This window comes from Cydia fagiglandana, chromosome 4 (genome assembly GCF_963556715.1).
Source record: "Cydia fagiglandana chromosome 4, ilCydFagi1.1, whole genome shotgun sequence".
NCBI classification, from domain to species: domain Eukaryota; kingdom Metazoa; phylum Arthropoda; class Insecta; order Lepidoptera; family Tortricidae; genus Cydia; species Cydia fagiglandana.
The window spans coordinates 18,436,865-18,461,819 of NC_085935.1; the positions used below are offsets into that span (position 1 = coordinate 18,436,865).

General features: G+C 38.1%; 1 protein-coding gene across 2 annotated transcripts in view; it reads right to left on the reverse strand.

Annotated features, from left to right (window-relative positions):
• LOC134663993 (dual specificity calcium/calmodulin-dependent 3',5'-cyclic nucleotide phosphodiesterase 1) overlaps nt 1–23,198 on the reverse strand; it is a 293,727-nt gene extending 270,529 nt beyond the window's left edge. Inside the window, exons 1-2 of one of the 2 annotated variants that reach the window (XM_063520554.1) lie at nt 22,951–23,198; nt 20,535–20,999 (exon numbers count right to left, since the gene is read on the reverse strand). In XM_063520554.1, the coding sequence (XP_063376624.1) occupies nt 20,535–20,751 (217 nt within the window). In that variant the 5' untranslated portion in view covers nt 20,752–20,999; nt 22,951–23,198. The remainder of the gene's footprint in view (nt 1–20,534; nt 21,000–22,950) is intronic. The other variant, XM_063520555.1, reaches the window with a different exon arrangement.
• Between the last annotated feature and the right edge of the window lie 1,757 nt (nt 23,199–24,955).

Here is a 24,955-nt window from a genome sequence, read left to right on the forward strand (position 1 = left end):
TGAATAAAAGTGATTTAGTAGCGCTAATTCAGCATTTATTAAAAGGTGGAATAAAAGTGCTAAAAGATAGTGCTATAAACGTTTATACGACATGATTATAGCACTAATTAGCGAAAATTGCTAAATAGTCGAGTTAACCGCTATTATACGATATATTGGTGTTTCAACAACCGTAACTCGGCTGTTATACGATTACAGGCTGAGTAAATCAATTCTTATACGACTATTTTGCTAGTTGGGAAATCGATGCTGTAAGAGTTGAGTAAAAGTGGATAAAAGCGATTCTAGTGTTTTAATAGCAACGATAGTGCTTTTATTCGACTATTCGTTCTATAAACATTAGCAATTTACTATTACTCAGTGAAAGTGTTCTATAAAAGCAACCGCACTGCTTTTTCTCAGCAAAAATGTTTCGTAAAAGTAGCCGAATTGCTTTTACTCGGCATTTTGAATGTGTAAGAGTGCAGTAAATGCTTTTATTCAACTAATATGTGCTAAAAACGATCTCAGGTAAGCGATTATATTTCAATTATTTGATTAATAAGTTTGAGGCCTAATCGTCTTCACGTATCTAATAAAACAAAAAGGTACTTAAGTATTTTTTTACTGCTGTCATCCATGACATTTATTTTTACCGTGATTGTGTACATAAGTTTTTACTGTCTGTAAGTACACGTAATACAGTAAAACCTAGCGCGAAAAATACTTTATTGATAAAACCAAAGGCACTGGTTCATATATATTCATGGGTCGCCTATTTTCTTAAATTTCAATAAAAAAATATTAATTAAAATAAGTAAAAATTTGCTTACACGATCTAGTTTCTGTTATATCTCATTGATTCGACTATAAGTCGAGTAACTGCGTTTACTGCTACACTTATAGCACATGTTGTCGCCATGTTTATGGATTTATAGTCCGGTGGCCGACTGCATGAAACCCTACCTGATAAAAAAATTGAATAATCCTACTCTGTGGGGGTAGCTGACTTTTAGCAGCTTCAACTGCTCTTGGTCGGCCGTGGCTTAACTTGGCAAATTTTGCGCAAATGGCAAAAAAGTGGTACAAATATTCATCAAAAAAACAAAAGTGGTCAGCTACATCCTGTGTTGGCAGGTTCCTGTGTCCGACCGAATTTGTGGTACCACGTGAGCTACAATTTACGTCATCGAAAAATAGAATGTCACTTGTATGGTAGGATTGCTGCAATTCACATTTTTTTTAATGCGGACGGACTGCAAAAGCTATCAGGCTAAGGTGAGGCCGACCAAGACATACGTCAACAAATTTAATGTAGGTATTACAGTCAGTTTTTTTCATTCTATTTTTCGATGAGGTAAATTGTAGTTGTCACGTGGTACCAGAAATTCGGTCGAACACAGGAACCTGCCAACAAAGGATGTAGCTGACCACTTTTGTTTTGCTGTCCTCAAAGGCAGCTATCCTACCCTGCAAGTTTCATTCTATTATACGATGGGGTTTTTTTTTTGATGAATTTTTGTGCCACTATTTTGCCATTTACGCAAAATTTGCGAAATTAAGCCGAGGCCGACCAAGAGCAGTTGATGCTACTAAAAGTCAGCTACCCCTACAGAGCAGGATTTTCTATTTTTTTATCAGGTAGGGTTTCATGCAGTTGGCCACCGGACTATATTGAAACGTACAACATGGCTGACTTGTGCTGTTAATGTAGTTCTAAACTCTTTAAAAGTACTCTAAGCTGAATACATTTTGAATAAAACCTGTAAATACACTTCAGCTCCTATAACAGCGGTTTGAGCCCCATTACCCGAATTATGATATAAGCGCGCTGTTACAGCAGCATTGTTGCCAAATGGTTATTGGATTGCTTTTAATAGGCTTTTATAGCAACAGAGAAGAGAGTTGAGTAACAGTTGTATTAAAGCGCCTTATTCAGACAATTAGCTATTCTATAGCTGTTATATGATTTTAATAGAACAATTATGCTGAATAAAAGTGATTTAGTAGCGCTAATTCAGCATTTATTAAAAGGTGGAATAAAAGTGCTAAAAGATAGTGCTATAAACGTTTATACGACATGATTATAGCACTAATTAGCGAAAATTGCTAAATAGTCGAGTTAACCGCTATTATACGATATATTGGTGTTTCAACAACCGTAACTCGGCTGTTATACGATTACAGGCTGAGTAAATCAATTCTTATACGACTATTTTGCTAGTTGGGTAGACAGTAGCACCTTTGGCCCAGGGAATATAATTATTGTTCTTGACTGGTGATCGTACAATCGCCATCATGGCCCCTCTACACGATGGGCCAACGGCCACTCCAAGGGATGCAGCCATGCGGTAGAGTGAGATAGCAATATCACTTGCTCCCTCGAACGCATAAATGCGTTCCTTGGAGTGGCCGGCGTTGGCCCATCGTGTGGAGAAGCCATCAGATATAGCGGAGAGCGGAGCGGCCAAGGCGCTAACAAATGTCTGAACTCGATTTTATGACAAGGTGTTAGTGTGCATGTGCAGATATTTTTGAGCACTTACGCCCCTCCGATATATCTGATGGCGGCTGTAACAACAGACGCAAAGTGGGTTAGCCTGAGCACCAAACAGGGTGGATTAACGATCAGGGTCAAGATCGCACAAAACCGTAGGCAGCGCATGAATGATCATTGGAGTGATCCTTCCGAGAGGCTTACCTGAGCGAAATTTATTATATGTTGAATAGGTAATATGATTTTACAATATAGGTATCTTTCATATATCAAAATGCCAATCATTTAAATTACCTGATATCGTTTTTAGGGTTCCGTACCCAAAGGGTAAAAACGGGACCCTATTACTAAGACTTCGCTGTCCGTCCGTCCGTCCGTCCGTCCGTCCGTCCGTCTGTCACCAGGCTGTATCTCACGAACCGTGATAGCTAGACAGTTGAAATTTTCACAGATGATGTATTTCTGTTGCCGCTATAACAACAAATACTAAAAACAGAATAAAATAAAGATTTAAATGGGGCTCCCATACAACAAAACGTGATTTTTGACCAAAGTTAAGCAACGTCGGGAGTGGTCAGTACTTGGATGGGTGACCGTTTTTTTTTTTGTTTTTTTTTTGTTTTTTTTTTGCATTGCGGTACGGAACCCTTCGTGCGCGAGTCCGACTCGCACTTGTTGTTATTGAATGATATATGTACAAATATTTGGACAGGCTGCTATAGTACTGGGTTTGACATTTCGAACAAAAGGCAATTTCGTCAAACTCAATTTGGACACGTGAATTTATGTGTAGTTGAATGATGATTTGCATAATAATAAAATATAAAATACATCTGTCAAGACCGCGGATACCTACTCAGAAAAATGCTTTAAAGTACCTACTACACTACCTACAGGTAGCTTCAGCCCGTAGGTCAGCCTCGCTACCGGCGCTGTGCCACACTACATTTTCATAAACTAATAGCATTCTTCCTAAAATACTAAATTGTAAATATACCCATTGTATTTCGTGGAAAACATATAATTAATTTTAGTTGTAATGATATCATAATATAGTTTAGATTGTTATTTGTAAGTTATATATATGTTATTAGTTTTAATTTAATTTTCATGGATTTTAATTTTAATGTATTATAAGTTTAATTGATTAATATAGAATTAATTGAATTAATTTTGCCTCTTAAGTTGTATACAAAATGAATTATTAATTTCAGTGCCGTTTAGTGGGAGATTATCGTTTTAATTGAAGCATTAATATGACTAAAATCGATTACGCTGCAAGCCGTAATGAATGTTAGCTTCGTTGTAGGCACATGCCAAGCGATATTAAACCTTGAGTCACTGTCATAAGACCTTTGACATCAATAAACAAGATCAGACAACCAGCCAGTATCAGACACAGAGCTACAAACACATTCGATTAATGCTTCATCACGCTATCTGATAACATTATCGCAATGACGTCATAGTTCCCGCCCGGAATAAGCGATGTCGCGGAGTAATTACTTACTAGTAGTGTCAATAATAGAACTTTTACGACGAGCTAAAAATACACGGGAGCACGATTCTGATTTTGGTTTCTTGTCCTGAAACTGTTATGAATATGATTTGTCAGTTGTCAACACGAACAGCTGTTGTCAGCAAGAATGGCTAGCTAATTCAATTCTAAGTATGGCTAGATTCGGAGCCATGGTTAGGATTGAAATGGTAATTACGGTATCGTCTTGGGTCGTCCCATTCGTTTTTCGTCAAGTTCTTAAATAAGTCCTGTTCTGCTTTCGTCACTCATTCTATATTGAAAGCCACCGACGATTGTGATGATCATTTCTTCAAGTATTAAAATGTCACTTTTAACACTAATTTTAATTTTTAACAAGCAGAAACGTCTGCTAATGATGCTAGTGAGCTTAGAATAAATTTAAATGTGAAAAAAATATTGTCTTGGGTTACTTTTAACACTAGCTGATCATATCCATAACAAATCCATATCGTATTCATAACCTGTTATTAAAATCAGAATACGCCTCCAAGACTGCACGCAGAACTTTGTCGGAAAAGGCTCTCATTGAAATCCCTCTGACAGTTTGACATAATGGCAGGTGAATTCAAAAAACAAAAATCATAGTTTAACATAAGTATAACGTAAACAGTCACTGTCATTATTACGAGCAAAACGACAGGTTGTCATTTATTTGCATGTTAATCAATAACTTCATACCTGCATCTTCTAATTTGACAGCAACGCATCACTGTCAAAATGCTTTACATATTATAATTGCAGTCAATTTCATAAATATGTGGTTTTTATTGCACTTCAGTTAAAGACTAAAGCCTTGATTGATATACAGCTGAATAAGGCTTTATGTCGAACTAGTTTTGTAAGGTAAGTTAGTGTAATCCACTTAACAATAGTTGGACCGCACGTTGGTTTAACACGATTGTCTTGTCAATTTTCGTTACGGCATTAGGTCGTTTAGGTCTCTGTAATTGGCAATGTGTTGAATATTGTATCCAAGTTCTTAAATACTCTAAATGGGGCTTAATAAATAATAGGTTCAACGTATTATTTTTCTTCGAACACTAAAGTTACCTAGTTTAGCAGTAAATAAAATAGAACAGTTTATTGTAGGCAATTGGCACAATTGCCCATTTAAAAACAGTAAAAATAGATTATAAGTCAATAAAATAGTAAAATAGTTTCGAGTTTACTATACTATTTTACAGCAGGTAATTCGTCATGTATTGTGGTGATAAACAAACCTGGGAGGCTACAGCGAAAAACAAAATTCGCAAATTGTGGCAATCTATTTCTTTTAGTCCAATGAAGGCTTAATTCGAGTGACAGAGAAAGATGCACGCAATTTGCGAACTTCGATTTTCGCAGTTATAGCCCTGTACGCATGTATTCACTCGATCAACGCGCACGGGCAACTGACATTATTTAGAAACTGTTCATAAAGTAATTTAGATATACCGGGTGTGGCCTGTAATATGAGCAAAAAATTCAATTGTAGGCTGTACTCCTCATACTGACAACATTTGTTCAGCGACTTTTAAACATGAGTTGTGGTTTGATTTTTAATACATTTTAAAGTTTATTCTAAGACGCAATGTATTGCGAATTTTGTTATGTTTAAGGCGTGACAAGCAACGTCAATCACAATGATATGGCGTGGCGATGGCGTTCATTGAAGATAATATTTATTTTTTGTATGAAAAACAGGGAGTCTAAATACTTCACAATTTTTAGAAGTTGTTGAACAAAAGTGTCACCGTTTGAGGAGTGCAATCTATTTTTTAATTATTTGCTCGTGTTACAGGCCACACCCGGTATTATAATTTTGATGTTACAATGTAAGTTTGACTCGACCTCTAGGTATAATTAAAGTAACTCGGATGACCCACAAATTATTCCAGTACTCTTTTCCTTAAGCAACATCCGCCTTGGGTATGAAGACTCGAATCCTTAGCAGGCATGGCTCACTCCGCGATTTCGTCGCGTTGCTACAGGTAGCTAAAAGTACATCCGTTCCATAAGCCGCGCGTGGCGCTGTCGCCACCTAGCGGCCATATCTGTGCTGATCGTAACAGACGCGTTTTGTTAGAGAGTGAGTATTCTGTACATAGTACTATTATTTATTCTGTGTCCTTAGTAATAAATGATCGGGGAAGATTAAAGGCTCTTCTACTGGCTTATTCTAACTACTTGCCGAGTTAACTCACAAAAAAGAGCCGGAATCAGGGCGCTTTTCAATAAGCTAAAAGACTAATTATTATTAACTTGCTCGGCGGCGGTAGGTACTTCATTTACGGTGATAAATTTAAAAATCAACAAACCATTAATTATTAAGGTCAAAAATGAACGTAACCCTACCATGACAATACAACATAAATAATAAATATATATTTGGTGACTTTGGTGTTCCCACAATAATACCGTCGTAATATTGTATATTATTAACTATCGATAAAATTTATATTTTATTGAATATTATTTCTTTGTTCTTATCTTACCGACGGTATTACGTACGAATAGGCATGTTTATATTGTATTGTTGTACAATCGCTTTAGACCTAAATAATTGATAGTTCAAAAAGTTTAAATATTAATATGAACTGGAAGAGATCCCTCAAAGGGATAAGTTCGCCTTTGTACTTCAAAGTCAAAGTCAAAAGTCAAAGTCAAAAATACTTTACTCATGTAGGCCTAGTAACAAGCACTTATGAACGTTTTACATAATAATATATTTTCTTAAGCTAATTATCAGAGCAATTTATTGAAGTTAATATTATTCCATAGTAATATTGGATTATTATACAGATCAAATTTAATACTTCTACAGATCAAATTTAATACTGCTTAGAATTTCACAAAAAGATCGTCAAACATAAAAAAAAAATTGTATAAAAAATACTAGTCTAGAATGTTTCTAGAATAAAATCTAAATGTCAATAACAAATGTCAATAAAACTTAACAAAGAAGTACATACATTGAATTATCTATTTCGAGTCACCATTAATCCCACGTTGTTTTATCACTCATGTAGTCTTGTGTGGTATAATAAGCTTTAGAAATAAGTTTACGCTTTACATAATTTTTAAATTTATTAATTGATAATTCAGTAATATGGTTTGGAAGTTTATTATAATGGGAATTGTGTAAGATTTCACAATTACCCATGAATGATTTTTTAATTTTATGGAGCCGTGTGAAGGGCACTGCGAGCTTATGTTTATTTCTAGTATTAATATTATGAATGTCACAATTTTTCCTAAAATTAACAATATTTTTATGTACATACAGAATATTCTCATAAATATATTGACAGTGCACTGTCATTATGTCAATTTCCTTGAATTTATCTTTAAGTGAGTCTCTATGGTTCAATTTATATATTGCTCGAATAGTCCGCTTCTGCAGAACAAAAATGGTATTTATCTCTGAAGCACCGCCCCACAGTAAAATACCATATGCCATAATGCTATGGAAGTAACTAAAATATACTAATCGAGCTGTTTTCACATCAGTTAACTGACGGATTTTGCTCACTGCAAAAGCTGCAGAACTCAGTCTACTCGAAAGAGTAGCAATATGGGGACCCCAATGAAGTTTAGAATCTAAAGTTATACCAAGAAAAACTGTACTATCAACTAATTCCAATTCCTCATCCTTCACAATGACACTTGTTTGCACATGCCTTACGTTACTACTAGTGACAAACTGAATACATTTAGTCTTTTTCTCATTTAATAATAAATTATTAACATTGAACCAATTTACTACCTTTGAAATAGCATCGTTTACATCATTGTACGCTTGTTGCTGTCGTTTGACTTTGAAAATGAGTGAGGTGTCGTCTGCAAACAATACTATGTCATGGTGGGTCTTTACAAGGAATGGCAAGTCATTTATGTAGATAAGGAACAGGAAAGGCCCCAATATTGACCCCTGTGGTACACCCATAGAGACTAATGACCCCGGTGATCGCTGTTCACTCACATCGACCCTTTGTATTCTACCATTTAAGTAGGACTTAAGTAAATTCAGTGCCGATCCTCTAACTCCATAATAGTGTAGTTTCCTGATCAATGTTTCATGACAAACGCAGTCGAACGCCTTAGACAAATCACAGAAGACACCTAAAGCATCTCGTGACTCCTCCCAGGCATCGAAAATATGCTTAATTAGCTCAACACCAGCATCGGTTGTTGAGCGACCCCGTGTGAAACCAAACTGCTTATTGTGCATTAAATTATTGCCGTTAAAATGTCGTACTAATTGTGAAAGAACTAATTTTTCAAAAATCTTGCTGAATGTTGGTAGCACAGATATCGGTCTAAAGTTAGTGGGGTCAGAGCTGCTACCAGATTTAAACAAAGGAGTTATTTTACTACGTTTCATTAAATCAGGAAACTCGCCGCAATCGACACTGTTGTTAAATATATACTTGGTCAAGCAGATCTTGTCAGTAGAAAAAGGCGGCAAATTCGAAAAATGTAGGCGCGAAGGGTTATCGTCTCATAGTAAATTTGAATTTCGCGCCTTTTTCTACTGACAAGATTTGCTTGACCGTCTATAACTACCAAGTCAGGCGCTACAATTTCTACTAAGGATTTGACAGCATGGACAGAGACTCCCCAGAGGTCATTCGTTTTTTTGACATTAATTGATTTAATACCGACCCGGGTATGTCCTTAAACTACGTCCAGGACCCGGATATGTCCTGAAACTACGTCCAAGACCACCGGTGGACGGGCAGCAGCGTCCCTCAAATTCGGTGTACTCGACTGCGATCGCCAACCCGCCTGCCAAGCGTGGCGATTATGGCATTCACCCCCCCATCATGCAGAGCACAATCAAACCACGGCCCCGAGGTTCCGGCGACCCCCGGTGCTCTGGGTATGGTAGCGGTCAGGGCATTAGCGGGGTCAGGGGTGCTAAGAATCTCCGGCAAAGATCCGGCTACCCACCCCGACGACGACTGGCCCTGGTAACACACAACATACGCACTATGAGGACTGACGAAAAGATCTGCGAGCTGGAAGAGGAACTGAGCAGGTTACACTGGGATATTGTAGGGTTATGCGAAGTCCGTAGAGAGGGGGAGGACACGACAACCCTGAAGTCTGGTAACTTGCTCTACCACCGGGAGGGCGACCAACAGTCCCAAGGTGGTGTCGGGTTTCTCGTTCACAAGTCCCTCATAAACAACATAATAACCATCGACAGTGTGTCGAGCAGGGTCGTATACCTAATACTCAGAATATCCAAAAGATATTCGCTGAAGGTCATTCAGGTATACGCACCGACCTCGTCACACTCCGATGATGAAGTAGAGGCTATGTATGAGGACGTAAGTAGGGCCATACATACTTCTAAAACCTACTTTACTGTTGTTATGGGGGACTTCAACGCAAAGTTGGGCAAGAGAAGCGGTGATGAGTTGAGAGTGGGGCAATTTGGGTATGGGCAACGGAACCCTAGGGGTCAGAGGCTGGCCGACTTTCTGGAGAGAGAGGAACTCTTCGTGATGAACTCTTTCTTCCAGAAGCCGCCTCACAGGAAATGGACCTGGATGAGTCCTGACGGTTCCACGAGAAACGAGATAGACTTCATCATGACCGACAAGAAACGGATATTCAGCGATGTCTCTGTGATCAACAGGGTAATAAAGACCGGTAGTGATCACCGAATCGTAAGAGGCTCACTGAATATCAATATTAAACTTGAAAGGTCCAGCCTGATGAAGTCTACGCTCCGACCTACTCGAGCCCATGTTCAAAACCCCGAAAGCTTTCAACTCGAGCTCTCTAACCGCTTTGCTTGCCTAGAGAACTTGGCTTCAGTGGACGAAATCAACGACGGGCTAGTGGAAACTGTCCACACAGTAGGGTCTAAGTTTTTTAGACCCCGCCGTAAAGATAGACCTCAGAAATTGACCGAGCAAATCTTAAACCTCATGGCTGAACGACGCTCGCTACAGTTGCAGTCTCCCGATGACGCGAAGTCATATAGGCAACTCAATAGACGTATATCTAAGTCCTTGCGACATGATCTGCGTCTCTTTAATACTAACCGTATTAAAGAGACTATTGAGCGAAACCAAAGCTCCAAAGTGTTCGCAAAGGACAAGTCTATTGGGCAAAGCCAGCTGACGAAGCTGAAACGGGAAGATGGCAGCATAGCGTCGAGCAAAGCGGAGGTTTTAGGCGAGATCGAGAGGTTCTATGGACAGTTATACACTTCGATCGCAAAGCCCGTCGACAGCTTGGTAGGAGATCCAAGAGCCAAGCTGTCCCGACATTATACCGAAGATATCCCGGACATCAGTCTGTACGAGATTAGGATGGCCCTGAAGCAGCTTAAGAACAACAAGGCGCCGGGTAAAGACGGAATCACTTCAGAGCTTCTGAGAGCGGGTGGAACACCGGTACTTAAAGTCCTCCAGAAGCTCTTTAATTCCGTCTTGTACGAGGGCAAAACGCCTGAAACATGGAATAGAGGCGAGGTGGTGCTGTTTTTCAAAAAAGGTGATAACAGCCTATTGAAGAACTACAGACCCATCACGCTTCTGAGCCATGTCTATAAGCTGTTTTCAAGGGTCATCACGAACCGTCTCGAACACAGACTTGATGACTTCCAGCCTCCCGAACAAGCCGGGTTTCGAAAAAAAGGCTATAGTACCATAGACCACATTCATACGCTGCGGCAAGTTATACAGAAGACCGAAGAGTATAACTTACCATTATAATAATAATAATAAAGCCATTTATTCCCACAAAAACATACAAATACATACAAAAACATACAAATTAAATAAATTATCACAATTGAGTATAAATTCCATTAAGGTATATAAAGTTAAAATTATAAAGTAATTAAAATAAATTATCACAATTAAGTACAAATTCCATTAAAATCTAAAATAAATTTAATATCAGTTTTTGGGGACCCAATTTTGGGTAAAGGCCTCCTCCATGCATGACCACGATTTTCTATTTTGCGCGAGTCTAGTCCAGGTGCCGCCGGCGAACTCTTCAATGTCGTCTCTCCAGCGTCGGCGCGGGTGGCCCTTGCGGGCTCTGCGGCGTGAATCGTTTGTCACGAACCACCAGTGTAGTACGCGCTCGCTCCAGCGTCCATCGTGTGCACGGGCGACGTGACCTGCCCAGCGCCATTTTAGCCTGCAGGCTAAGTCAGCTACGTCTACCAGCTTGGTCTTTTTTCTTATTTCTGTATTTCTAATCTTGTCTCGTATTTTTAGTCCTAACATACTCCGTTCTGCTGCCCGTTGAAATACTTGTAATTTGTGTATTATTTCTTTATTTAGAGTCCAGCTTTGACAGCCGTAGAGAAGTGTGGGAGAGACGACCGTGTCGAAAGCTTTCTTCTTTAGGGTAATGGGTAGGTTAGATTTGAAGATGTCTTTTAGCGACCAGTATCTTTTCCATGCGATTTTAATTCGACGCTCTACTTCTCCTTTAGTTTGTTCTTTAAACGTTATTTTCCGTCCCAAATAAACATACTCTTCGACGTACTCTATCCTTTTCCCCATAATATTTGTGTCTATTTTCTGACTATTTGTAATTATGCAGGTTTTGTCCATATTCATATGTAAACCGCATTTTCGACTCTCTTTGTCTAACGTTATTAGCATGTATTCTAAATGACTGTGATTGTCGCTAACGAGTACGATATCATCGGCGAATCGCAAATGGTTAAGCAGTTCGCCGTTGATGTTTATGCCAATTTTTTCCCAATCTAAATTTCGAAATATATTTTCGAGGAGAGCGGTAAATAAGTTTGGGGATATCGGGTCACCTTGTCTCACTCCACGTTGTATTTTGAAGGACCTTCCTTCTCTCTCTAGTTTTATTTTAGCTCGCCCTCTTCTATATATCTCTTCTAATATATTTATGTATTTAGATGGTACTCCCTGTTGTTGTAGAGTTTTCCAAAGAGCTGCGTGTGAAATAGAGTCAAAAGCTTTCGAATAGTCCACGAAAGCTAAATAAAGCTCTTTCCCGTATTCCTGGAACTTTTCTATGATCTGTGTTACGGTAAATATATGGTCAGTAGTTGAAAATCCTGAGCGAAAACCCGCTTGTTCTTTCGGTTGATTGTCATTTAACATAGGCATAATCCTTTTTTGGAGAACTTGTGTAAATAACTTATATGTTGTCTGTAGTAAACTAATCGGCCTGTAGTTTCCAATATCTTTGGGATTTCCTTTTTTATACAACAGTGTAATGATTGAAGTTTCCCATTCTGATGGTATTTTCTCGCTTATTATAATGTGGTTAAAAAGATTTGTTATTATCGGAGTTAGAGGCTCTATTAGACTTTTTAGGATGTCATTAGTAATTCCATCGCTTCCTGGGCTCTTTGAAGCCTTGAGCGATTTTATGGCTTGACTTATTTCGCTTTCAATTAATAATGGAACGTCTAAAGACTCATATTCGGATCGTCTTGTTGTGATAGTCTCAGGGGTGTGGTGATTTCTGTGTCGATAGAGGTCTTCGTAGAATACTGTAGCAGTCTCTACTAAGTCACTCCTTTGTGATACAGTTTCTCCTGTTTTTGAGATTAAAGATGGAATCCACTTTCGGTCATCACTTAAACGTTTTTGTCCTTTCTTCACAGAGCTACGTGTCACGAGTTCTTCTTCAATGATTTTCATTTTATTCTTGTATTCTTGTTTTTTCAGCTTTCTCTTTATTTTTCTGTAGAGCTTCGACAGTTCCTTTTTCTGATTTTTTGTTTTATTTTTCTTTTCCCTTAAGTAAGTCCGTCGTTCCATGAGGTCAGCAATATAGGGGCAAATACTCACTCTGTTTAAAGGCTGCTTGCAATCTTTCTTTATTAATGACTCTGCCATTTTTATGGAGTTTGTTATGTTGCAGTATGATTTTTGGACATCGTTTGTTATGATAAGAGATGTAGATATTTCGGTAAATTTATTAATGAGATTTTGTTTTTCCAGTGGAGTCAAGGTACTTATTCTACCCTTAAACGACTTCCTTGATTTAGTTTGGGTATCAATTAAGTACTTTGCGCGTATCATGCGGTGATCGGTGGGGTGGGAGGTGCTTATGACGTTAATATCCCTTACTCTGTTTTTATTATTAGTTAAAAAATAGTCAATTTCATTATATGTTTTGTTATTAGGTGAACACCATGTCCATTTTTATTTTTTATTTTTCTTAAAGTACGAGTTCATAATGTGGAAGCGTTTTTCTATACAAAAACTTATTAATATTTCTCCTTTTTTGCTCCTTTTAGAGTCGTAGCCCCACTTGCCCATTATACATCTATCTTCGGTTTTGGCCGTGCCTACCTTTGCGTTAAAGTCACCCATGATGATCGTATTGGCTCCTGTTTTAAATAAAGCTGTATTTAAGTTGTCGTAGAAAAGTTGTGTCGCATCCTCTTTCGATTTTTCTGTCGGGGCGTAGACTTGAATAATGTGTATTTTTGTGTTTTGAATATTTATATCGAGTCTGGCTACTCGGTCTGAAATTGGTATAAACTCTTCTATATATTGCTTCATATGACTTTTCAGCATAAAACCAACGCCACTGTGGCCACTTTCGCTTCCGCTGTACATAAAAATGTGTTCATCCTTTTCGAATATTTCAGTGGTTCTATATCTGGTCTCGGAAAGGCCCAGGATATCACAATTTATATTTTCTAATGCATGTAATAGTTGAGTTTGTCTCGTGGTGCACACTATAGATCTTACATTAAGTGTGCAGATATTCAGATATGGTTTTTTATTTTTATTTCTCATATTTGGTGTAGAGTTTGGTGTAGAATTTTGTATTGCTGGAGGGTTTTGGTCTGATTCTCCCTCGGCGACCACCCGTATTGGGAGATTTTTACTACTATCATATTTTACACATGTATTATATTGCTGTCGTCGAGGAGGAGGCGCTAATTGCTATTTAGTTTGAGTTGTGTTGTTGCCTGAAGGTGTTCTATTTGTAGTAGTGACGAACTTACCATTATGCTTAGCGTTTGTGGACTATGAGAAAGCCTTCGATTCGGTGGAAACATGGGCGGTGCTTGAGTCTCTTCAGCGATGCCATATTGACTATCGGTACATCGAAGTGTTGAAGTATTTGTATAGTAACGCCACCATGTCGGTCCGAGTACAGGAGCAGAGCACGAAGGCGATTCCATTGCAAAGAGGCGTAAGGCAGGGAGACGTTATCTCTCCGAAACTGTTTACTGCCGTAATGGAAGACACCTTCAAGCTCCTGGAATGGCAAGGACTTGGCATCAACATCAACGGCGAATACATCACTCACCTTCGGTTTGCCGACGATATCGTAGTCATGGCAAAGTCGATGGAGGAACTCAGCATGATGCTCGATGACCTCAACCGAGTTTCACAACGGGTGGGCTTGAAAATGAACATGGACAAGACGAAACTTATGTCATATGCCAATGTTGTGCCCATCCCAGTCTCTGTTGGGAACTCGGTACTCGAAGTTGTTGACTCGTACATCTACCTAGGACAAGTAGTCCAATAGGTAGGTCCAACTTCGAGAAGGAGGTCAACCGCCGAATCCAACTCGGTTGGGCAGCGTTCGGGAAACTACGTAATGTCTTTTCGTCCGACATACCTCAGTGCCTCAAGACGAAAGTCTTTAATCAATGTGTGTTACCAGCGATGACTTACGGCTCCGAAACGTGGTCTTTCACTATCGGCCTCATCTCAAAATTCAAAGTCGCTCAACGAGCTATGGAGAGGGCTATGCTCGGAGTTTCTCTGCGTGATCGAATCAGAAATGAGGAGATCCGTAGACGAACTAAAGTCACCGATATAGCTCACCGGATTAGCAAGCTGAAGTGGCAATGGGCAGGCCACATTGCGCGCAGAGAAGATGGCCGATGGGGTCGAAAAGTGCTCGAGTGGAGACCACGGACTAGCAAACGCAGCGTAGGACGTCCACCCACAAGATGGACGGACGACCTTGTTAAAGCCGCCGGAAGACGCTGGATGCGGGTGGCTTCCAACCGGTACGAATGGAGGTCCAAGGGGGAGGCCTATGTTCAGCAGTGGACGTCTTATGGCTGAGATGATGATGAATTGATTTAAACGCCTTTATTACATCTGAGGTATAAACATGTTCAAAATGAAGGTCTCTACAACACTCTGGAGCGTTTTCTTTTAATAATGTAACAGCAGATGAGGGTGATGAATTTAAATCCTTAGTTGTGGATACTTGGATACTTCTTGCTAATTGTATGTTATTTTTAATATGTCTTTTTGTACTATAAAGAGTTTACTACTACTACTACTACTAATATTTCTAACTCCATCTTGAAATTCACGGGCCTATAAATCCCGGTCTTTTGAAAATTACAATTTGAAAATTAAAATACTTGCTGAATCCAGATTTAACGCTTATGCACTTTCAGGGGACATTCACTTAAGAGGAAAATTGGAGGAATATGAATTCCATTTTTGTCTAAGATACATTTGTACCTACATGATCTACCCTAATATCGACCTAAATACTGCTTTATGAAGCCGTGGGTAATAATTTACCCGGTATAGTCGCGGACGGTCTAGAACGCAAAATGACTACTGTAATATTTTGCCTATCACTTTTAGTCTACATCGCGAACGGTCTCGTACGCAAAATCCACTTTATTATATCACACAGGTAGGTTAGGTTCGTTAGTTATCTTCAAATGGCCGAAGGCCAAACCACACAGAATAGGAGCCCCGCGGCAGCGGGGCTCTGTCGATATCGCTAACGTAAATATAAAACGACGGAAAATGATGTAGGCATTTTGCGTTCTGGACCATTCGCGATGTAGACTACGAGCGATATAGGCAAAATGTTACACTAGTCATTTTGCGTTCTAGACCGTCCGCGAATAACCCATTTATCCCAATTCTGTCGACACGTCGTTAACCGAAACAACGGCAAGTTTATAAGGCTTCATTGCAGTTTCTATTTGTTTCGAAAACCCTCTAACAAACCTGTCACGTCTCGAAGATAACCCAACCCGTATCCGACGTAAGTTTGGCCAAACTTTGTTCTACCTCAGCCGATGAAATTCTCAGAAGCCTATTCTGATTTTACAATTCTATTTAGTTTTGATAGGGCTATTTAATTAAGGTTGACAATATTTAGGATTTCGTTTTCTATTCGAATCACGAACTCTTTCGATCCTGACAGGAGAAATAAAGTGTTCCAAATATTCCATACATTTTTTGTTCCTTCCATTCCGTTACCGCCAGACAAATACAAAGTCTATGAAAAATGGTAACGGAAATAAAAATGTTACGACATTTTTTCTCCTATTAGCATTGAAAAAGAAAACGTGTGGTAGTAATTGAAGAACTTTGAAGAAATAACATAAAAATCCCTAACGGTGTCCAACTTCGAATAAAATGGCCATGATACGACTGAATCGTGTGATGACATAACCTGACGTATGTGTACGCGTGCCTGATGAAGTATCTCACCGATATCACGCGCTGGAATGATATGAGACAACACCTGATTGAATTTCGTGACCACCAATCAGAATTGGCGTCTCACTCTGATTGATGCAGCAGTGTGTCTGACTTCAGATCGTATCAAAATAAGAAACCAATATCAATTTGTTATTACAGAATCGGCTTCTTAGTTTTACCTCGGCCGATGAAATTCTCGATTCAACAATACGAAACTTGCCCGTAGCACGAGTTTGCCCGGATAATTATCTTAAGACCTGTAAACAATGGTACAGACAATGCTTTGTGCAGATGTTTAACTTGAATAAAGACCTTAATAGGGTATTTGACTGTATTTAAAATTAAATTATTTTACACTATGCGTGTAATAAAGCACTAGAAGATTAATAGAGAAACGTAGACAGCAGTTATCTTTAGACACAATTTCTATTTTATAACAATTATAACCCGTATAAAATTATAAAGAGTAGGTAATTTGATTGTGACGTCACATAAACAGTGCTTCATATAAATTCCATAGTATAGCAGAATCGTTTTGACAGTTCTAAAAAATAAACAGATTAGACAAGTAGTCAATAACTCTATTTAAAGTTTGATATGAGGAAGTTTATAATTACCGGTGAGGTAGGTATACCTATATAATATATGTCGGTTTCATTTCTTTGTTTACGAAAAAAAATCGTCTTGAGAGAGATAAATTATAATTACGTATGGGAATTGTAAACAATATACGCAGTCAGCGTAAAAATGGCACGAACATTTGCGACTAAAAAAATATATTTTGTCGGTTTCAAACGTAAACATGAAATAAATCATTTAGAGACTATTTATAAAGTAGCTTAAAAATTATTCATTAAAAAAACTTTTCAACAAATCTATAATCAGGTGGGAGGACTTTTCGTCGGTTGGTACCATCGCCCACACTGTTAACAGTCCAACGTTGGACCTTATTACAAAGGGCATAAGATACATCGGTGGGCAGTTAAGAGTGTTGCTATTTGTACCACTCCAATCACATTATGTTATTCATTTCTTTTACTGTATTTAGTAATTAGTTTAGATAATTACATGATAAGATCAATCTTATGTTTTTACTAGTGTACAATTGTACATAATATTTTTAAAAACAACAACAATTATCCTGTTATACCTCAATCCGATGACAATGCCACTTAAATATCCTAGGTTTACAAATCATAGTGGGAATTGTCTCAGGATGTAGGTTGCACCTACTAATGTATAAATCTATGTCCTCTTTTGTATTATATATCTGCCTATGTCTGTTTTTTTCCCCAATAAAGAAAATAAAATAAAATAAACACTGGTGAACACCTCATTAGAGGTGATTGAGATGACGCGCGAGTTCGCATGCGATTTTAGTTATATTGCGGACTGTTGGTTACGTCATTCAACCGACCGATCAAAAACCGCAATGAAACTCGCATGCGAGTTCTTGCATCGTCTAAATGAGCCCTTATATTTATATAAACGTTGCCTATTTCATACTCATTATGTTGCTTCTATTTCTGTGGTCACACTTCTGCTATTATGTTTTCTGTGACCAAACTTGCCCGATTTTCTACCTACCCCTTAATTAAGTTTAGAAACCTTGCAATTAACGTGTTTACATACAAACTATGCCTTAGCTTACATGACTTAAAACTTTTAATTAACGTCAGGAACACAGAGTCAAACTAATTCCGTAGGTTTTTACTTATTTATAAATTTTTGCGTTGCTTTTGCACTATACTATGCACTTATCATATTTTAATGATTTCTTAATACGAAATGGAGTAAATAAGTACCTATTTCATTCTATATTAATTCTTATGTTCTACCTACATTGTTTTTCGGAAACGCAGTATATCTATTGAAGATTATAAAGCAACACGAAACGATTTTTTTTTACCTTTTCGTCGCCGTCGTTCGCCGTGTCAAACACAAGAGCTGTCACTCGGACGCCACGTCACCAAAGTGTCAAAACTGAAATTGAACTTTATGCATATGCATGTTGGTCTATGTTGCTCTGTGGTCTGTGACCGATTAATCGGTCTTTGGCGTTGAACTTGCGGTGCGGATATATCGGTCATTGGCGTCCAAAAGGTTAGTGCGGAGGCAAAAGAGCAGGCGTATCGCCTGTTGGTAAGCAATTACCGTTGCGTTCGTTGCCCATATACACCTGCAACACCGGAGAGCCAACCGTCGCTGGCCTTTAAGATGGGACCTACGCTCTTTTATTGAAGTCTAAAATACAGATACGGGCTGTTTTATTTTGTAGGTACATGTAAGTATACAAGGAAACAGCTGTGAATTTTAATTAGTTTAAATATGTTTGTAGAGTTGGAAGAGCTAACTGTAGAGAGGATGAAAAAACCGTAAAACTTTTATTGCGTCAATTCCACACTTTAACATGTCAATGTCGGTGCAAAGAAGTTAGAAAATGTTTTTGAATACCTTCATAGATATGAAGTTGTATCTCGAATGAGGTTCTAAACCATTATACTTTGAGCTAAGGAAATTTAAACTCCGCTACCCATGTGACGCTTAAAACGCAAAACACACGAACTGGAAACTTGTCTCTTTCTGTGACGTGCCCGATCTAGCGTAGTGAAAACAAAATACAATGAGGTAAAATCAAGTTCACTCTTCACTTGATTTGTTGCATATAGAGTAATCACAAAATTGACCGAAGAACTAAGTGAGTACAGGTTTCAAGAATCAGATCGTCAATAAATTATGTTTTTATTTTGGATTTATGATATCAAATTTATGCTATTTAGACATTAGACTATTTGAGACCACCCTAAAATACCTTATTTATTTCGATTTAGATTCAGGAAGCTAGATATGGCGGCATCATTGCCACTGTATAAGTGTACCTACATCTGGCGTCTAACAGGGAAAGCCGCAGCAGTGCACGACGTGTTTTGCATCCGTGTGTATTGAATCTTAGCCAGTAAGCATGTACACAAGTTTTAATTACGACGGGATGAGAGGGGATTGTAATTTATTTGTGTACGGGAATCTAGTCTTTACGACAGCTAATTCCATACTAACAACGACACATTTTACTATGAATAACGATGGACACATATTCTATTTACCTGCCGACGATTTGGATTTTAAATACACGTGTATATATTCAGTTGATTTCAAAACGCACTTTTTTATGTTCAGTTAACAACCGAATGCATAATACAATAAGTAAGTACTTCAAATGATTTAAATACTTAAAATAAATTAATAAACACGAAGTCAAAGGCAACCTATTAACCAACTAACAGCAATTAACCTATGTCTGATTTAGGTAACAATATTCAAGCCAAGGATTCAGTGCACTAAAATTTTCTAATAATTGACTGAAATTAATTCCTGTAAATGCCATGCACTGATCCCGGTCCAACGGCTCAAAAGCGAATGGCGTCTTTGCTGATTTCAGTGCGGTCTGCCAATATATGCAGGGAATTACCTACTAGGTACTGTATAATTTGAGCACATTAAAGTTCACCAAACTCCCTTGATACACCAATCGATGTTGACTTCGGCCTGATTTTCTTGTTGGCATGGAGTTCTAATTACTGGTTTACATACATTGGATTTTTAATTATATACGTAATTTTAATGCTTCTAATTTTAGGCTGTCACGTTTCGTCGTTATTTATTTATGCTTTACCTTGTTTACTTACGTATTTTTAATGTTTTAATGCTTTTCAAATGAAAACATCCATTCAGTCCGCCATTTGTACCTTCATGTATTGTGCAATAAAGATTAAATTAAATAAAACAATACATACTTACCTATATTTTGGTTATCACTGACGGTGTATGTCACAAAAATAGTAAAACTCTCATTTGATTTTGTCGGAGATATCAGAACTATACTTAACTGTTTTTTTTTTATAACTGGTAAATGTTGCTGCTAAACAACTAATTATACTGTTTAATTAAAACCATTCGTAATCTCTAGGCCCTATTAAGGTCAGTTTTGTCAGACACGCCCACGTTATCAGCTCCATCATCTAAACAGTGTTTTGATTTAATCTGACATGCGCGCATAATCCGTGTGACGAGCACTTACCAATGACATACGAGTATCCGTCGAGCGTCAGGACGCATTTCCTCGCCGCGCCCGACGCGGATCGATGCCTGACTGTCCTAGGCGCTGCTCCTAGGGCTCTGCCCCCGCCTGGATCGCTGTGGCACTTATGAACCAGCTCCTTGTCACTGACACCGCTCCCGCCGTCGACCGAGCCCTGCCTGCTGCCTTCTAGCAGCGCTTTACCTCGGCGCATCATTACATCACACGCTATCTCCACTCAATAACATCTTAGGCGTTTTCACTTAGAAACATCTCACTACACCGAATTCAGCACTGCACTACGCTACTTCGTCACCAAACTCTGGTCCACACAACCGTATTTTGATGATCAATCACTCAAACTAGTGATTTGGATATGTTTAGAGTTTCGACACTGTATGTTTTGATATGTAACAGCTAGGCGTCGTAAATATCGCGGGTAATTTCGACATTTTCATTGCCTCGCTGCCGGTGGTCATAAATCAAGAAATTATTAGCTATAAGTGATAGTGTACTTTTTTTTAATAGCATCGAAAGATAAATATGGAGCGTTTATTAATTGATAATGAGTTTTATTATTTTTCGATTAAAATCGTGACTTAATACTAAGCAGCAATTAAACAGCAATTGCTGATATTCAAACCGGTTTTCGTAATATTCAACACAAACTTTTAATTCTTAATTACGTATTATTAATTGAAGAAAGATCTAATAACAAACTTGATGGTTGACGTTTGGTAATTACGAAACCGTCATTCCAAAACATTTAAATTGCTTTTCAAGTTCAGCATTTCATTTCAGCCTTTTCACGCGTCAAATCAAAAGAAGGACCGTGTTGTTTGACACAAACGGGAAGGGACACCGTCAAAAACGGGACAAGTTAATCGAGTGCCAATCGATGTCATTTCAAGCCCTTTCGGAGCTTGGACGAGTCGTTTAATCAGTCGATTGAATTAGCGTTATAAATGGATGATCGGGACTTAATCGCGTTGATCGTCTTTGGGTAATCTATTTATATAGGTTATTCTAATGATGGTGGATACAACTGATAATATAAGTTACTACGAGTACAAATTGCTAGTATAAGAAATTCTGATTAAAATAAGTATGTTCCACAAATTCGTTAATATAGTGTGGCCATGGTGAGAGATTGGGAGACTTTAGCTCGCTTGAATTATCATCATATCCATTAAATCATGTGGGATAATCGAAACAAATGTTGGGAAAACTAAAGCATTAATTGAATAAAAAAGCTTTAATAAAAAACACCAAAAATTTTCAGAAAAATATTATTGTTGTTAAATAAGCTTTTCTATAAAGCTCAAATGCTTTTGTTTATAGTAGTAAACAATGTTGTTTGAGTTCGAAACTGTAGAGAAGCCAGAGCGTAATTAAATAAAAACGTAAAATAAACATGCCACGGAGACAAAGCTTAGAGAACTTAATGTAAGTAAGATTGTGTTTTGAACCGGGCTGTCAGAGCAGACAAAGGATTAATTTCATGAAAGGGATCAAAAGAAAAATGGTAAAGCGAGTACCTATTGAAATATCGATGTTAAAGCTTATTTTTTACAGACTTCAAAAAGTGGAACCCGTGCTGCCTACAGAACTGCCGTTAGCATGCTGGGTAGATAACACGGCAAATTAGCTATGAAAAAAAGGGGAAAGCTGTTTATTCTTACTCATTTTTGTTATGGTCAATGGACTTTAGATCATTAAAATAAAAAGAATCCTTTGTAATTTCCTCAAGGTCTTGACAATGTTAGCGGCGTCTCAATTACACCACACGTTAATTTGCCCTCTAATTAAGATCGGTTAGCGCCGAATTCAAACGGAGAAGAGAATATTCTCGGTAACAACGCAACATAAATTCGAACGAAAACAAACGTTCCTTTGCCCGGGAACGTTCTTTTTTTCAAACAGCTCGTAATTCACTTGACTATGGTACGGGCATTCAGCCATACACAGGTGGGAACACGGAAATCTATTTTCAAGTCGACGAGTGTTGTTTTTCCGCCATAGTTACGCGTACGCCGGGCGTCCATAAAACATTGCGTCATAGCTAGCCGGGGGTGGGGGGTGACCCCCCATTTGTAAACAGATCGTGACGTTGTCCACTGGAATTTGCCAAATCGGGACCAACAGGTGGTCCCTTCTGCTCGAGTGAATTGTCAAGGTACGTGTTTTAATTTCGCGCGTTTGATTATTCTTTTTTAATGTTTTTTTTTTTCGAAACGCTCCAGATTTAAATTTCCAGCCAGCCGGCCTAGCCAAGGTTACAATCGCTATCGCTTCGACAACGAAAAGCATTATGTCCCTCTATCACTCTTCCATATTTGCGCGACAGTGACAGTTGCGTTTCGATCGCTACGGAGCGTAAGCGATTGGCATCTTGGCTACGCGGCCAGGAACGTACCGCTTGTAGCGGACGGAGACCGGTGCTTTCGGGGCGTTTTACGCCGCCATACCGCGACGCGACCGTTTCGCGTGGAAGGCTGCGCGCGACTGTCGCCTCGGACACATGGTTCCTGCCGCCACAGGTAGCTGATTGCTGATCGCTGATATTCGAAGGTCCGAATTCAAAACGGGGGTTGCCCAACGTCCGCTAGCTAATGCCCTGTTGGGAAACTCGAGCCAGCTAAACGTTTTGTGTTATTGGCTGCGACATATTCAATTGAATTTGCTTTTGGATTAAGCCTGTGATTATCTGATTATGCGTATAGGTTTATGCTAGACTAAGGGTTAATTTAGACGATGCGAGAACTCGCATACAAGTTGCGGGTTTGATCAGTCAGTTCAATTGGACGTAACCAACAGTCCCCAATGTAACTAAAATCACATGCGAGTTCGCACGTACGGGGGCTGAAACTTCGGAATTAAAGGTAAAAACAATGAAATTATATCGCGGTAGATCCGTTTGTGTAATTAAATATATTTTGTAGATTCCCAAAAAAGGGACCGTAAATGCAATCAAATTATTATTTTTGTTCTGATATGTTAGTACATGCCAGAATAAAAACAATAAGTTGATAAAATTATTTTTATTTCCTATATTCAATTGATGAATAATATTTGTGTAAATTTTCGGCTTTTGTAAATTATATATTTTTATATCTGTCTTGTGTAGGTAGGTGCATAATGGAAAATAAGAATTTGAAGTTGAAGATTAAGTCTTTCTTAGGTAAAAATAATTATATTTTCAAGATTTGGAATACAATATTAAATATTTGACCTTGTTTTGAGATACGCCTTTCCACAAGTTAAAGTAAGTAATAGGTATAAATAAGGCCTGTTGGCATATTGATGGATCGGGATCATTAATATACTTATGCGATCTTATTTGAATAATAATCAGTCTACATAACATAAGTATAAAAAGCATATCGATCACAAGTTTCTACGTCTATTCTTAAAACTTTTCGAACCCGTATTGTTAATGTAAAAGTGATTGATCGATCTTTTTCAGGTCTGTGATTGAATTGTGATGATTGATTTTTATCGATTGTTAATTGAGTTCGATAAAAAGTGAATACGGAGACGGTGATTTCAAAAATGAATACTACGAGTAATAACTGTGAACTAAAATAAATGTAATACTAAAGAAAAATTGACGATGTCCTCCAGTGGTGCAGGCCGGATTCGAACCGGCGTCTAGCATCGCGGCTAAAGCCATGAAACCCTCGCCACGACGAAACCTGTCCCAATATCGACCTTTGGCCAACTCTAAGGGCGAGCAGTAGGTACGTGTCTGCACCTCCTGAATGACATAATATTTAAACAATTTAAATTATCGTGTGCGTACCCGTGTATGGCAACCAAAATATTTATTTATTTTAATTTTCATGGTTCGTTTTTGAATAAATTATGTTTAAGTTTATTTGATTAAAATAATTTGTTCCCGAAATTATACTACAGTGACGTTTAGATATAAAGTAATTAAATCTACTTTCTCACTTCTGCAATAAAAAATAATGTAAATAGGTATACTTTTTAACATGGAAAGTGTGTTAAAGATACATTTTCTTCTTAAATATTTCGAGGAATGTTTTTCAAAGATGTCAAGTATGTTTTATAGAAATCACTCTGTGATGCATAATATATTTCATTACACGATCTCTTTACTCTAAAGTGAAAGTACATATATGACGATCATGTCACAACTTATTCAATGGCGAAAGCTGTCATAAAACAATGTAGAATACCGCCCTTCTTGTGTTCCATTCCATTGTGGTAAAGTAGCAGCGAAAACATTAAATCATATTTCTCTGACGTGCAATCTTGAATAATATTTAGAATTTATGGCGTATCCGAGCATACTTTACCTCATATACTTCCATCACAGATTCCGTATCATACTCGTAAGGCACTGATGAATACTTGAGCACCGTATATAGGCGTAATTTCACCACTAACTGTACAAA